This window comes from Erpetoichthys calabaricus, chromosome 3 (assembly GCF_900747795.2).
Source record: "Erpetoichthys calabaricus chromosome 3, fErpCal1.3, whole genome shotgun sequence".
NCBI classification, from domain to species: Eukaryota; Metazoa; Chordata; class Cladistia; order Polypteriformes; family Polypteridae; genus Erpetoichthys; species Erpetoichthys calabaricus.
Genome location: NC_041396.2, coordinates 284,845,156 through 284,861,179, shown reverse-complemented (window position 1 = coordinate 284,861,179; position 16,024 = coordinate 284,845,156). Strand labels below are relative to the sequence as shown.

The 16,024-nt window shown below is 39.6% G+C and overlaps 1 protein-coding gene and 1 long non-coding RNA gene across 2 annotated transcripts in view; one reads left to right on the top strand and one right to left on the bottom strand.

Annotated features, from left to right (window-relative positions):
* The window catches only part of LOC114649054 (integrin alpha-X-like), a 193,280-nt gene that overhangs the window by 159,268 nt on the left and 17,988 nt on the right, over nt 1-16,024 (top strand). The window contains exons 21-25 of the mRNA XM_028798469.2: nt 5,051-5,161; nt 5,405-5,484; nt 6,698-6,781; nt 8,794-8,866; nt 10,335-10,424. Coding sequence (XP_028654302.1) covers nt 5,051-5,161; nt 5,405-5,484; nt 6,698-6,781; nt 8,794-8,866; nt 10,335-10,424 — 438 coding nt within the window. The remainder of the gene's footprint in view (nt 1-5,050; nt 5,162-5,404; nt 5,485-6,697; nt 6,782-8,793; nt 8,867-10,334; nt 10,425-16,024) is intronic.
* The window catches only part of LOC127527015 (uncharacterized), a 157,000-nt gene that overhangs the window by 131,913 nt on the left and 9,063 nt on the right, over nt 1-16,024 (bottom strand). The gene's annotated exons all lie outside the window — the stretch shown is intronic.

The window sequence follows — 16,024 nt, the reverse complement described above, 5'->3', positions numbered from 1 at the left end:
CCCTGTGTTCGAATTCAGCGGGTTGGAAAATGGATGGATGGACTGAGATGTATACTTGATATCATTTCAGTATTCATAACATATCAATTAAAGCACAGTGGCGCAGTGATAGCAATGAGCTGGCGCCCCATCCAGAGATTGTTCCAGCCTCACGCAAGATGCTTGCTGCTCCATGCGTGACCTTCGATGAAATAATTTATTGCAGCAGTACTGTCTCTCTCAAACGTACTAACCCCAATTCCTGTCCTTCCTTTTCATTCTCCAAGTACCCAATTGCCACACAATCAGCTCTGTAATAGATGTTAAGCCATCTGTAATTGAAATATCTTCATAGTACATGTTTAATTAATATATCCATCTATCCTTCCAGTGTCGCGCCAGCCCCAGCAAGAATACAGCGCAAGGCAGGAACAATCCCTGAACGGGGTGCCAGCTTGTTGCTAGCACTGCAACACCGTGTCCTCACATGTTTAATTATTAACAACATAGATTATTTAAATGATGGTAACATTTTATCAGTATAATGTAATATTTTGCTGCATTTCATCTTAAAAATGATATCATCATCATATGCAAATATGCACTTTATAAAGTGGCTCAGGTCGCGCAATATTAAAACTGTATTGCAAGTTTACAGTGAGGTAATTGTACTTATAAGTACAAAAAGTTCTACCGGGAGCACTTGATGGACTGGTTGAGTGCATTCATAGTCCTTGGGATGAAACTGTTTCTAAACTGCAAGGTCCCTACAGGAAAGGCTCTGAAGCGTTTGTCATATGAGAGCAGTTCAAATTGACTGTGCACATGGCTGAGGCTGCGTGTGCTTGATGCTGTATGCCGATAATTCTCTTTCCGATCAGCTGCTGTAGAGCTGTGATTCCACACTCAGATACAGTGATATAAATACTCCGAGTGGTACAATGAGAGTAACAACGCTAAAGCAGCTATGTTATTTGGAATAGTTTGGCCATTTCATGGACCATTATATTGTTACAGGTTAATTACAATCAGATACCTTAAACTAATAAACAATATGAGGTTAATTTCAGTGTATTTGATAAAGCTGCATCAGGGATGTGGATCTAAAAAAGAAAGGAAACCACTCTGGAACAAAAGCACTGCTTTAACGCTGGGTGCCGCCAGTTTGCAAAACCGAGTAGAGAACTTGCGTATGCCAGGGATTGAGCTAGTGTGAAAATGTGCGTGGCTTTACGTCAAGTTTAGTTTTTATACATCACGATGTGAACATGGAAACAGGCATACGCAACATTTTTGTGAGTACGCACCGTTTATACATAAGGCCCCAGGTCATTATCATCATCAACTACTCCCAGCACAGTGAGCTCCGACATCTCTCTGGCAGACAAGCTTAATAATTTCCATACATGCTTTTAAGTGAATGCCGTTAACTGCAGCCAACGGTCCAACACATCTGTGGTGGGAGAACTGCACTGTGAGGAAACAGCACTCACTTTGTAAAACCACAATGTTAGGAGAGCTTTTAAGAAAGTGAACACCAGAAAGGTAGCAGGTTCTGATGGGCGCTAATCAGCTTGCACCTCTTCTTAACCCGGTCTATCGTACAAATGTGCTTTAAAAGGTCCACCATTGTCCCTTTTCCTAAGAAATCACATCCAACCTGACTGAATGAATATTGTCCCATTGCACTAACTCCTATAGCACTGAAGTATTTCAAGACGATAGTCAAAAATCACATATGCTCGTCTCTAGCAAAAGAACTCAATCCATTACAGTGTGCATATCGCTCCAGTAGATCCACAGAGGACACCATCACTTTGATCCTTCGTATACAGGACTGGCCCACCTGGACAACAAAAGAGGCAACTAAATGCAATTGCTATTTATAGGCTATAGCACTGCATTTAACACAATAAATTTCTCTAAGCTCACCACCAAGCTCAGGGACCTGTGGCCAAGCACTTCATTGTGCAGCTGGATTTTTAACTCCTTGATGGGCAGACCCGAGGTGATTCAAGTTAGTAGTCACACTTCATCCCTCACTGTCTACACTTGGGCTCCAAAGGGTTGTATGCTGAGTCCACTGCTGTATTCCCTCTACACATACAACTGCACAGCTGTACACAACTCTAACGTCATTGTCAAGTTTGCTGATAACACAGCTGTGATAGGCATGATATCTAATAACAATGAGTAGGTGTATCTGGAGGAAGTGCAAAGTCTGTGACAGTTCTGTTAGGCCAACAGTCTTCTTCTGAATGTCAGCAAAACAAGGGAGAGGACTGTGAACTTTCAAAGGAAAACGGCAACGGCATCAGCATCCCTTTAGAATTATCTCAGGTAGAGACGGTGGACAGTTTTAGATACCTCTGTCTCCAAATCAGGGAGGATCTGACTTGATTAAGGCATATCGACACCACCCGACTTTTCATGTCTCTTACCTGACATCTGTTTGTTCCTGCCAACTCTCAGAAAACGCTAACCTTCACCAGTAAAGGGAGGCAGTAATTTAGAATATGAAATTTAATATATTTTAGATATCTGATGGCAGGACTCACAGATTCATTATTTAGTGAACTGCTGTGTAAGTGCAGAAGACATATCTTGGGTGTCTGCCTCCAATATTCGTGATCCTCACCCTCTTTAGGACTGCTTTCATAATAAACCTGATGGCAAGTTCAGAGGTCATGAGTTAGGAGGAGGGCTCTGCTTTACAAGAATATATATACTGTTTGTTTTGCTCATTATTTTTTTTTCTTTTATTTTTATTACATAACATAGCCATTGCAGAAATGGAGGTGTAGAAATGTCAGATTGGGATCCATTTATTACTTACTTTTTTCGTGCTTTATTTAATCACCAGTAACGGGGCACTGCACAATAATGTACGGTGAATACACTTGAGCATTCATAGTTTTCATACTCTTTCTCTGTACGTTTATCATTCGTTTGCTCAGAGGTTGATGCACTTGCTGCTTCCTGAGCAGCTCTTCTTTTCTCCACCCTAGCGGCCCGCTTCTTCTCTTCTTTTGTCGGCATCTTTTTGGGTTAAAACTGATTAAGTCAGTGTTTGTGTTGCAGTTACTTAGTACGTTTTCCTTAATTTTTCACTTAAGCTAGCACTTAAGTCTTCAATCTGCCTCAAGAATGATTTAAGATATGAAGAGGAGGGGGAAGTGACGGTGAAGGTGGAAGGGATGAAAACGGCGTCCATATGCATGATTCTACAATAAAATAAAAATAAAGAGAGGAATAACCTTGGAGGTCAATCATCACCCCGAAGTGGATAGTATAAGTCACGTAGTATATGTGTACCAAATTTCAGGTCAATAGCTCAAACGATTTGCGAGCTACAGGTGATTTAAAATCCTGGACGGACAAACAGCCACGGTAGCATATTATATATAAAGACATTTTCATTTTTGATTTGACCCCAGGCTAACATTTTCATAGATTTTGGGCTTATGTTTTAGTTTGTGTTTCACAGTCATTTTGACTTCCTGTTTAGAGATTTCAGTGGATTCAGAAAGTATTGAGACCCCTTCACTTTCTGCAGTCTTTATTGTGTTGTAAGTCTTATTTGAAATGGATAAGTTTTCCATTTTTGCCAATTGATTTCCACCCAATTGCCCATTATGACAAAGTGAAAACATGTTTTTAGAAAGGTTTACAAATATATTAAAAATCAAAAACTAGTCTCACATTCATATAAGCTTTCAGACCCTTAATTTAGTACTTTGTTGAAGCCCTTTTGGCTACAGTTGCAGCTTTGAGTCCTCTTGGGTTAGTCTCTACCAGCCTTGCACACCTGGATGTTGGCAATTTATCACATTTTTCCTGGCAGATCATCTCAAACTCCTTTAGAGTAGATTGTAAGTACCTGTAAACTGACATCTTCAGGGCTCTCCACAGATGTTCTATGGGCTTATGCTTAGGCTGGGATGCTCAAAGACAGTCAGAGCCATGTCCTGAAACTACTCCAGCGTAGTCTTGGCTGTATGCTTTCGGTAAATGTTGCGCTAAAAGGTGACTTATCGCTCCAGCCTGACATTGCATACACTCTGGAACAGGTTTTCCTCAAGGACCAGTCTTAATTTGGCTGCATTCATCTTTCCCTCAATTCTGAACAGTCCCCCTGTGCCTGTAACTGAGAATTACCCTCACATCATGATACTGTCACCACCATGCTTCACTGTAGAGACGTTGTTAGGCATATGATGACTAGTGCCTGATCTTCTCCTGACATAGGGCTTGGAGTTCTGCCTAAATTTGTGTCCCACCAGATCATAGAATCTTATTTCCTCAGGCTCTCATGTCCTTTAAATACCATTTGGCTAACTTCAAGAAGGCTTTTTGGCTATTTACTCCAGAGTGGCTTCCATCTAGCACCTCTACCATACACACCTGATTGATGGAGGGCTGCTGAGATAGTTATCCTTCTGACAGGTATTCCCATCTCACCAGAGGACTTCTGAAGGTCTGTTAGAGTTACCACTGCATTCTTCTTCCTCTTTAAAAATGTATTTATACTCTTACCTGAGGTCTACAAAGAGTTCCTCTGCCTTCTTGGCTTGTTTGTGTGAATTGTGCAACCTTATATATACAGATGTGTGCCTTTAAAAAAGATGTCCAATTAATTGAATTTGCCACACGATAACTCATATCAAATTCTAAACACATCTCAAGGAGAATTAAAACAAACTATAGGCACCTGACCACAATCTGGAATGCCACAGCAAAGGGTCTGAATACTTATATGAATTAGAGATTTTAGCTTATGATTTTTACTATATTTGTAAAGCTTTGTATAAAGATGTTTTCACTTTATCATTATGAATTATTGAGTATAGATTGATGGGGTAAATGACAGATGTATCCATTCAAAATGAAATCTACAACACAATAAAGTGTGCAGAAAATGAAGGGGTTTAAATACGTTTCTGAATCCTTAGTAACTGTTTTTATCACTTTTTTTACCCAATCCTCTTTCATGTTATGGTCTTTTTTAGCATAAATCATTTTGTGCCTAAGGCTCAATATTTTTGACTTCATGTTGTTTTCTGTATTTCAGTCAACATGGAGGGCAAGCTTGGACTGCAATACAGAAGACCTGGGTGTTATATCCCATAATGGACAAACAACCTGCAAAGTCAGCAATCCCATTCTGAAAGAGGGGGCAAAGGTCGGTAGACAATACGATTCTTTTCTATATCAGTTACCAGCTTTGTAAGAGGTGGAAGTTCATTGCAAGGCACGTGGCTGCATATATCTAGCAACCTTCACTCACAGTGAGACAATTTAGAGTTTTTTCCTGCCCAAAACCTGACTGCATCTAGAACCCCACAACTTAAGGCTGGAATATGTGGGTTACGGAAATGAATGGATGAATAATCATGAAATTTATTAATTCCTTTCTTTTCTTTAGATTGTTTTACTTGCTTCCTTTAATGTGGCAGGAAGTTCATCTTTGAGGGATAATGTGCAGATTAATGTGACAGCAAGGAGGTGAGCAAATGTTTCAATTTTTTGTTTAATAATCATAAAAGAGTACAAATTCTCATAGGCGTTACCCCTGGTGAGAGTGGATAGAATCCGGATGGTTGTCTCCTTTATTTAGATGCAGCTTGGGGCCAGTAGACATATTATGTGTACAGTAGGTGGGGTTGGGGAAATTGCAGTAAAGTTGCCTCAGCTAGTTCTGAGTGCTGGAAGAAGTGCCCTTGGGGAATTTATTTAGTGGCCACACCTGTACGTTATTCCACAAAAGGCAACCCTGTTAGTAACATAAAATTGAAAAACAAACAATATAACATTAAATTTCCTTTATTTATTTTTTTTGGATGTCACATGATAGCAATAGTATTGTAGTGAGTTTTTCAAATTAGCCAATTAGGATCCACAATGTACAGCAACAACAACAACATTTATTTATATAGCACATTTTCATACAAAAAGTAGCTCAAAGTGCTTTACATAATGAAGAAAAGAAAAATAAAAGACAAAATAAGAAATTAAAATAAGACAACATTAGTTAACAAAGAAAAGGAGTAAGGTCCGATGGCCAGGGTGGACAGAAAAAACAAAACAAAAAAAACTCCAGACAGCTGGAGAAAAAAATAAAATCTCCAGGGGTTTCAGGCCACGAGACCACCCAGTCCCCTCTGGGCATTCTACCTAACATAAATGAAATAGTCCTCTTTGTAGTTCGGGTTCTCATGGAGTCACTTGATGCTGATGGTCATACAGACTTCTGGCTTTTAATCCATCCATCATTGTTGGAACATCACAGTGCTTTGCGCCACCACCAAACGGACACCGGAAAAGGAAACAGAAGAGAGAGTAGGGGTTAGTACAGATTTTAGAGCCACCATGAATAGTTATTATAATGAATTGGATATACAGAGTATCAGGATTTAAATTACAGTGAAGTTATGAGAAGACCATGTTAAAGTAATGTGTTTTCAGCAGTTTTTTAAAGTGCTCCACTGTATTAGCCTGGCGAATTCCTATTGGCAGGCTATTCCAGATTTTAGGTGCATAACAGCAGAAGGCCGCCTCACCACTTCAACACCATGACAAAACATAGGACAAATTTACAGGAATCATTCAAACATGTTTTATTAATGGTTTATCAAAAGGAAGAACAGATGAGTAATTAATTAGATGCGACATTCAGTTGAGAACCTTCTTCTCAGTGAATATCTTTCTTTTTTTCTAGTGACAATGATAATGGTAGTTTGCATGACAACTTTGCCAGCAGCTTGATTCCAGTAAAGCTTCCTATTAATGTGATGGTGAAAGGGTGAGTGTACACAAGTATTCATTATAAAATAAAATATATTGTTTTTTGCCATTGGTTTTATTTATTTCTTATTGTTAAACAAGGGAATATTTTTGTATAGCACATTTCATGCTGAATACAATTACAAACCAAAGAATGTCGGGAAAAACTATAAAAATTGGTGCCATTTTATTACTTCACGGCACAGCTGTAGAAACTGCATACTGGAGCTATTAATGTTTAGTGCATGTTGTATTTTAACATGTAATTTGTAATATATTACAAGGGTGTTTCACCACTCCCAAGTCCACACTTAGCAAACAATAACAATTGAATTGATTTGTTAAGTTAGTCATTGTGTGATATGCCTAAGTAAATCAATTAAGTTCAGCTTATCTTTGTATATCACACTTAACTAAATGAGGTAAATGCTATTATAAACTGTACAAATTACAAAGTATGTAATCATTATGTATAAAGAGTTACATGTTTTAAAACCAATTGGAAAACATAATACTGTAGTTTATAACTGATTAACATAAATACAAATCAACAATATCAGTCCATTAATTATTTTTTGAACTATGGACAGTTGACAACTGAAGAGAGGAAAACAAAAACTCAGGTCAGCAACATCCCTGAAAAAAATAATTAAACTAATATCCAGTCTTTTTCATAAGTTCTCTACTGCAGTTTGAATTTTTATCACTTGACTGATTCCCTTGACTTTCTCTGAAAATTATTTTTTCGGTTCCATCTTTCAAACTTTAAAGGTGATAATGTTGTAACCAAAACTTTACCCAATATTGCCCCCGGATGTTCTGTCTAAAACAGGTTAGATTGTCCAACTGCTTTCTTTTGCCTGTGCTATTGTATGCAGAAAGAGTCATTTTAAAATCATGACCCATTGGTATTTTACATTCTGTTACCATTTATTCATGGTTATTTACTGTAAAGAACCTGCTATGGATCTAAAATTAAGGTTCCTTCTGGAATCTTCAGCTGGATGGGTCTTTTGGGGAACACAAATGGTTCCTCTGTTGTGTTGCTCTGAAGAACCACTCTGGCAAGTTTAATTTTTAGAGTGTTGTTGGTGACACTTACCAAGTAGGTTAAAGCTTCCACCTCTTCCAGCACTTCTCCTTCCACAGTGATTGGGTCTGTGTTGGTTGCATTTCTCCTTGGGATTAATAAAGTATCTATCTATCTATTGGCCTTAAGGATTTTGGTCTTTTCTTTGTTTATGTGCCCACCAGCCTCCCTTTAAGGTGTTTGCCACATTATTCGTATTCTCCTACATCTGTTCTTAATAATGCTGATGAGCTTGGTTGGTATGCCATAATGCCAGAGACGTTTTCAAAGGGCATCTCGGTCCACACTGTCAAAGGTATCTTATAGTCAACAAAGTTGGCCTACAGGGAAGAGTTCCATTCAATCAACTTCTCAACGATGATACACAGCATTCTGGTTTGTAGAGGATCTATTGTTATGAAATCCAGCAGTTCACTGTGCAAGTTGTTTGTCAACCTTGCTTTCATTCTGTTCAGAAGGACTGTCCAACTGACAAAATAGAAAATGCTACAGGTAAGGGGTAGGATTTGGAAAGGCATCGTCATTTCACTGGCAAAATAATGTGTACTTCTAAATTAAACCAATGGATTGGATTGATTGGTGATTCAAAAATGGTGCTCTGTGAACAGCTCTGCTCCCCGTACACAATTGATTCCTATCTTGTCTCCAATGATCATGGAATAGGACTTAGCCTGCCATGACCCTGATTTGCATTAAGTCAGTTTGAGAATGTTATGGCTAAGAAACGCTTAAAAGTGCTATAGAAAATCCAAAGAAAAGCATCAGGATGAATTCCTTCAATCCAGTGTATGAACAATGAGGAAAGATGTGAGTTCTTTTCTCATGCTCTGAGATTGAAAAATCTGATAACGTAAGGTAGATGAAATGAAAATGTGTTAAGTTTGAAATCAAAATGTAAACTAAAAGTGTAACAAAACTTTCTCTTTCATTCTTTTTTGCAGCATGGATCTTACAAAGTATTTGAATTTTACCTCCAGTTCCAAGGAAAGCAAGCTCTTGCAGCATTCCTATGAGGTACAGTAGTACACCAAATGTGTCATCACTACATCTTCATCTAGCTTCTTTGCAAATTATTTCCAAAATGCAATTAATCAATCAATAATCAGGAGGTGCTAAATATTATTATTGCAAATTCCAACACATTTTGCATTAAAAAAGCATGCTTTTTAATAATTATATTGTCAAATTGTATATATTTTATGCTGTTACACACATACTGTATGTTTATTGAAGAAAAACAGAGAATATGGTAAATTATATGAAAATAGTACAGTAATAATACAGAATATCATTAATTTACATGACACATTTTTTTCTACATGGTCCTTTCATGTTCAACTTTCATTTGGGAATTTGGCACCAACTGTATACTACATTTCATATTCTTTGAGCATTTCACTCTACAAATAGAGATTTTCTCAATGGTTTGTTATTAAAAGCATACATTTTCAATGGATAATATTAAAATATACAGAACTAGCTGTGCTATCAGTCTAATATCAGTTGAAATCTTTTCGCAGTGCACCATCTGTTGGAATGTATTTTGTAATGTATGTGGAAATAAAAAGCATTGCATGTGTCATTACAGCAAATGGCACATCACCAACATACTGTATGTAGTAATAAAAGGCATTATTACAAATGTTTGTGATGTGCCATCTGTTGGAATGTTAAATGTAATACATATCCATCCATCCATCCATTTTCCAACCCGCTGAATCCGAAAACAGGGTCACGGGGGTCTGGTGGAGCCAATCCCAGCCAACATAGGGCACAAGGCAGGAACCAATCCCGGGCAGGGTGCCAACCCACCGCAGTGTAATACATATGTCTCTCTTATATGCCATTTAGTGTAGGGTTCATAAAAGCAGAGTTACTGTTTGTGATGTACAATACTGTATGCTGCAATGTAAAATGCAATGCATATGTCTCTGTTATATGCAATTTTCTATAGGATTCATAAAAACAGTGTTAATGTTTGTGATGTGCCATCTACTGGAATGACTGAGACATAGTAACTGGATAGACACACAAACACTTATCCTTTTATTATTGTGAACTACATAAAAGTAGCAGAAAATGGCTAAAAATGGTATTGAGGTGGAAAAATTAACAAAAACAAATCTGAGTCAATCTTTCAATATTAGACCTTCTCATTATCAAGCTAATCATCAGGTTCAAGCCATTGAGTGAAAGGGCACCAGATACAAAATGCTCCCACGCTCAAGCAATCCTGATGCCCTTAATCACATTCCCACCATTAAAAAGTTTGTTTTCTGTGTGGATTAATCTTGCATTGTGAAATAATCTACATTAGTGAAATTTGTATGTGGCTATAGTCTTATCCAGAATGGCTACATCATAGTGATATACAACCTCTCATTGATGCATAGTTTTGTACATGTATTTTTGAATAACTTTATCTCATTTGCTTTTGTATAACATCTAATAATATGTATACTTTTAATTTTTTTCTCTTAAGGTTCGAAATCTTGGCGATGTGGACATTCCAGTCAATTTCACTTTCCTTGTTCCTTTGTCAATTAAACCTGGTTTTACTTGGAATGTCAAGGTAAAAAATGAATTAATAAATATAAAACAATCCTGCAACATTTCTATAAAATATATATAAAGTAGTGTGCCTTATTATGTATTAACAGGTGTAAGAAAGGCGCTATATTGCGCCCGACCCGGTACAGACTTGACACAGGAGGCACATATAAAACAAACGATTTTTTATTTTTCTTCAGCTGAAGGGCACAGCTTCTTCGTAATCCCTCCAGCCACAACACAGTCCCAAGCACTGAGGCAACACACTCCTTTCTCTCTCTTTCACCAGCACTCCTCCACAGCTTTCTCCTCCTTCCACCCGACTCTGGCTGTCGAGTGGTGGTTGCTGGCTCCCTTTTATCAGGCACCCAGAAGTGCTCCAGGTGGTTGATTAGCGACATCCGGCTGCAGTTCCGGGTAAGGTGAAACCAGTGCCCAAAAGGGGCCAGCTGCTGCTGTTGCAGTACCCCCTGGCGACGCCTGCGGAACCCCACAGAGCTGTACAGAACTCCAATCCCCATAAAGCCCTGGGGGAGTCCGAGGCACTGCAGCAACCCAGGGATGCTGCCATTTAGCATCCAGGGGGAGATACTGGGCTTCCCACCCTTGTCCCCCTGGCAGATGTGGTGAAGGGGCGTCCCGACCAGGCATGGGCCCCGGCCATCCGTCACACAGGCTTCTTCCTTATTTGGCCTAAAATGAAGGTTAATTTGTACTGTGAATAAAAATTTCAAATCACGTCTCACTTCCAGCTTTGGATATATTTCTCTGTAGCAGTTCTGAAAGTGTGGTCTGTGGACCCCTTTGGGCCCCCAGGATTCTTTCAAGTGTATTTCCGAGGTTAAAACTATTTTTATTACAAGTCAGACAATGTATCAATGACATAACAATAAAGGGGCATTTGGGGATTTAGTCAAGGGTTTACATTTTTTAAATTACTTCATCAAAGTGTTATCTATATATACAGTGCATCCGGAAAGTACTCACAGCACATCACTTTTTCCACCTTTTGTTATGTTACAGCCTTATTCCAAAATGGATTAAATTCATTTATTGCCTCAGAATTCTACACACAACACCCCATAATGACAACGTTAAAAAAGTTTACTTGAGGTTTTTGCAAATTTATTAAAAATAAAAAAACTGAGAAATCCCATGTACATAAGTATTCACAGCCTTTGCTCAATACTTTGTCAATGCACCTTTGGCAGCAATTACAGCCTCAGATCTTTTTGAATTTGATGCCACAAGCTTGGCACACCTATCCTTGGCCAGTTTCGCCCATTCCTCTTTGCAGCACCTCTCAAGCTCCATCAGGTTGCATGGGAAGCGTCGGTGCACAGCCATTTTAAGATCTCTCCAGAGATGTTCAATCGGATTCAAGTCTGGGCTGTGGCTGGGCCACTCAAGGACATTCACAGAGTTGTTCTGAAGCCAGTCCTTTGATATCTTGGCTGTGTGCTTAGGGTCGTTGTCCTACTGAAAGACGAACCGTCGCCCCAGTCTGAGGTCAAGAGCGCTCTGGAGCAGGTTTTCATCCAGGATGTCTCTGTACATTGCTACAGTCATCTTTCCCTTTATCCTGACTAGTCTCCCAGTCCCTGCCGCTGAAAAACATCCCCACAGCATGATGCTGCCACCACCATGCTTCACTGTAGGGATGGTGCCAGGTTTCCACCAAACGTGACGCCTGGCATTCACACCAAAGAGTTCAATCTTTGTCTCATCAGACCAGAGAATTTTCTTTCTCATGGTCTGAGAGTCCTTCAGGTGCCTTTTGGCAAACTCCAGGCGGGCTGCCATGTGCCTTTTACTAAGGAGTGGCTTCCGTCTGGCCACTGTACCATACAGGTCTGATTGGTGGATTGCTGCAGAGATGGTTGTCCTTCTGGAATGTTCTCGTCTCTCCACAGAGGACCTCTGGAGCTCTGACAGAGTGATCATTGGGTTCTTGGTCACCTCCCTGACTAAGGCCTTTCTCCCCCGATCACTCAGTTTAGATGGCTGGCCAGCTCTAGGAAGAGTCCTGGTGGTTTCAAACTTCTTCCACTTACGGATGATCGAGGCCACTGTGCTCATTGGGACCTTCAAAGCAGCAGACATTTTTCTGTAACCTTCCCCAGATTTGTGCCTCGAGACAATCCTGTCTCGGAGGTCTACAGACAATTCCTTTGACTTCATGCTTGGTTTGTGCTCTGACATGAACTGTCAACTGTGGGACCTTATATAGACAGGTGTGTGCCTTTCCAAATCTTGTCCAATCAACTGAATTTACCACAGGTGGACTCCAATTAAGCTGCAGAAACATCTCAAGGATGATCAGGGGAAACAGGATGTACCTGAGCTCAATTTTGAGCTTCATGGCAAAGGCTGTGAATACTTATGTACATGTGCTTTCTCAATGTTTTTATTTTGAATAAATTTGCAAAAATCTCAAGTAAACTTTTTTCACGTTGTCATTATGAGGTGTTGTGTGTAGAATTCTGAGGAAAAAAATTAATTTAATCCATTTTGGAATAAGGCTGTAAAATAACAAAATGTGGAAAAAGTGATGCGCTGTGAGTACTTTCCGGATGCACTGTATAAAAGCCAAATACCACAGAGTCACTCATCATGAAATCTACCGAACCATGAGGACTCGGGACTTGAAATTTGGAATGTAGGTTACCCTTGGCCCATAAGTGCTCGCTAAGAAACAGTTTTAACAATTTTGTGATCCAAGCGCGTTCTGTCTGTATGTCTATCCACTTTTCATGAGACAATTACTTAACAGATTTAGATCTGGTTGTTTTCTATAATTTGCTTGAACTTTCTGGTTGATTTTGTGACTTCTCTCATTGTGCGAAATATCAGAGTTCACTTGCGGTACTGATGTATTTATGCAAATCCAACAGAGTGACGGCCGAGAGCAGGGTGCGGGGCCTTCCTCATTTACTCACCAGCCTCTGTTTGAGTTACTCTACGTCTCGCCATGTGTTGGAGTGCACCTCGCCTTCGCTTAGCTAGAGATACCTGTTTGTTCAGCAGACATTATCATCTACAGATTGTTAAGGAGTAACGTTTGATGTTTTTGAGAGAGAGAGATCAGAGCTCCATGTGTTTTAGAGGGTAGCTGCTGATTGCCAGAGATATCACAACAAATGTGCTTTTCTCCCCATGCGGGGAACGCTCTCCCGTCAGAACTGAACATGATCAGATATAGTGCCAACGTTTATTGATTTTTAAAGTTTGTCCTGTTTCATTACTATGTGGGTGAAGCCATGCAGTACAGCTAGTTACTTATAATATGTGTTACTATAATATTATTGTAACAATGAGTCATATTCAAATATTCAAAAATATCAGTGAATGCAATTACATGCATTAGTAGACAATACATCTATACTTTTTAACAGCACTTTACAGTGTCACGTCATTAAAAACACCAAATAGTCTTTTGGTGGCTCAACACCTTTCACTTACAGCAGATTTCATTTCAAGTGACGTAAAAATAGCATAGTTTGACATCCTGTTCCAGATTGTTGGCTATGTGGGCTCTGTGGCTAATCATGTTAAATGTTAAAAAAACATAACATTTTTGAAAGACATACCCAATGGAGAATTAAATCTTTATCAAAGTCCCAAGGTAATATAACAATATTATACTTTGGTCCATGACAAAAAGAATGGATGGAGTTGTGCCGATAAATTATAGTATCAGAGAAAAATGTGATCATTACAATGTGCGGAGAATGCAGCCTTGGGTTTGTGTTTAGCGTAACATTCAGACTTTGTACACATTCGTTCAGTCTGTGCTTATGGAGCGATGCTCAATGCATTTGGCTAACTTGTATTGAGGATCTGCTTTGACATCAGCTGTTGGATGAGTAGAAGAGAAAAATATATAAAATATGCAATGTCAATTGATCTCTCTCAAAGTAAATTCAAAACAGTTAACTAATCCATAAATGAAGTCATGCAGCACGCTTCTCCGTTTTAAGATAGGCGAGTTTAGAAATTCACCAATGCCTTTTAAAGGGAGGTTTTGAAATTTCCCAACTCCGTATGGCACCCTCTAATTGAAACCTCACAAATTTTCTGGAAGAGAAAGAATGCCAAATTTCAACAAAACCAGTCCAGTTGTAGGGGAAATTTTTCATGCAGTCAGACAAATTTACAGACATGGAGACTGCAGAAGGCGCTTCTCACACCCACATACCGTAAATACCCGCATATAGGACGATACCATGTATAGGACGCAGTGGATTTTTGACCCTAAAAACCATGGAAAAACCTGTGTACCCGTTTATAGGACACATCCTGATTTTGTGTTACCGGGGTACTAATTAAAAGCTGCTGCCGCCAGCGCCAGTGATTGTATCCATGTGTTTGTGTTAGGCTGGAGTATCTCTGAACAACAAGAAAGAGCGAGAAACATACCAGTACTAGACGGCAAAAATGACGTATCGGTGACGTGAATACAGTAGTCTCACGCTTAAATACGCAACTTGAACCTGCGAAGTTTGTGCATACTTAGCCGCCACTCCCAAATAGCTTGCATTTCGCTACAATGTCGAAGAAACCAAACGGCAAGTGTCTCAATGAGTCTCAATGCTGCGACATCATCTCGAAGCTAAGCAAAACATCTGCACCCAGTAAGAGGGCCATAGCGTGTTCTCGACATCGAGGATTAGCTGCTCTGCTCTGAAGTTCAAACTGAAGCTGATGATACATTCAATGATCTTAAGAAATTGTTTGAATCCTTTCAGAGCAAGATCCGGGCTGTCTCCCTTAAAGCCAAATGCAAGAAACTTCAAAACCTTTGCCAAATAACGATTTATGACATGTTTAACGTCCTGCGGTGGGTTGGCACCCTGCCCGGGATTGGTTCCTGCCTTGTGCCCTGTGTTGGCTGGGATTGGCTCCAGCAGACCCCCGTGACCCTGTGTTTGGATTCAGCGGGTTGGAAAATGGATGGATGGATGGACATGTTTAACTAATAAATCTTGAACCCAGAATTTTAGGGAAAAATATGCGTACTTAACCGGGATGCATAGTTAAACGGGTGCGTACTTAAGCGGGAGGCTACTGTATTCAAAATAAAACACTTTCCAAATGTTACAATAAGGCATACAGGTGGATGTATAGTAAAATGAGCTTTCAAACGCCGTGTCATTCTCCAAAATCGATACAGTATTAGCGACGCTACATCTGAAAAATACTTAAATTTGAAATGGTGTGAAATGCCAGTGTGGGGGCAACGGCTAATTGCGCACGGACTGAGGCATACCCCGGTAGCTACAATTGCAGCACTGCTAACCGACTGTCACTTGAAAACAAAGCTTGAAATTCAAATTGGATTGAAACCACTCCTCTCTGTCCTGTCACACAGCCATCGAAGGCGAATGAGAGGCACTGACACATGCGCACACGATCATAAAGTCCAATATCCCATTATGTAGTTTTAAAGAGGTATGGTAGCTGTTCATTATTACCCAGTCAACATGGCGAAGACAACACGGCAGAGCTATACTGCAAAGTTTAAACTGGAAATGATTACGTACGCGAAAGAACTCGGGAACCGGGCAGCTGAGCGGAAGTTTGGTCCGACAGAATGCGTAATCCGAAAATGGAGAAAAGCCA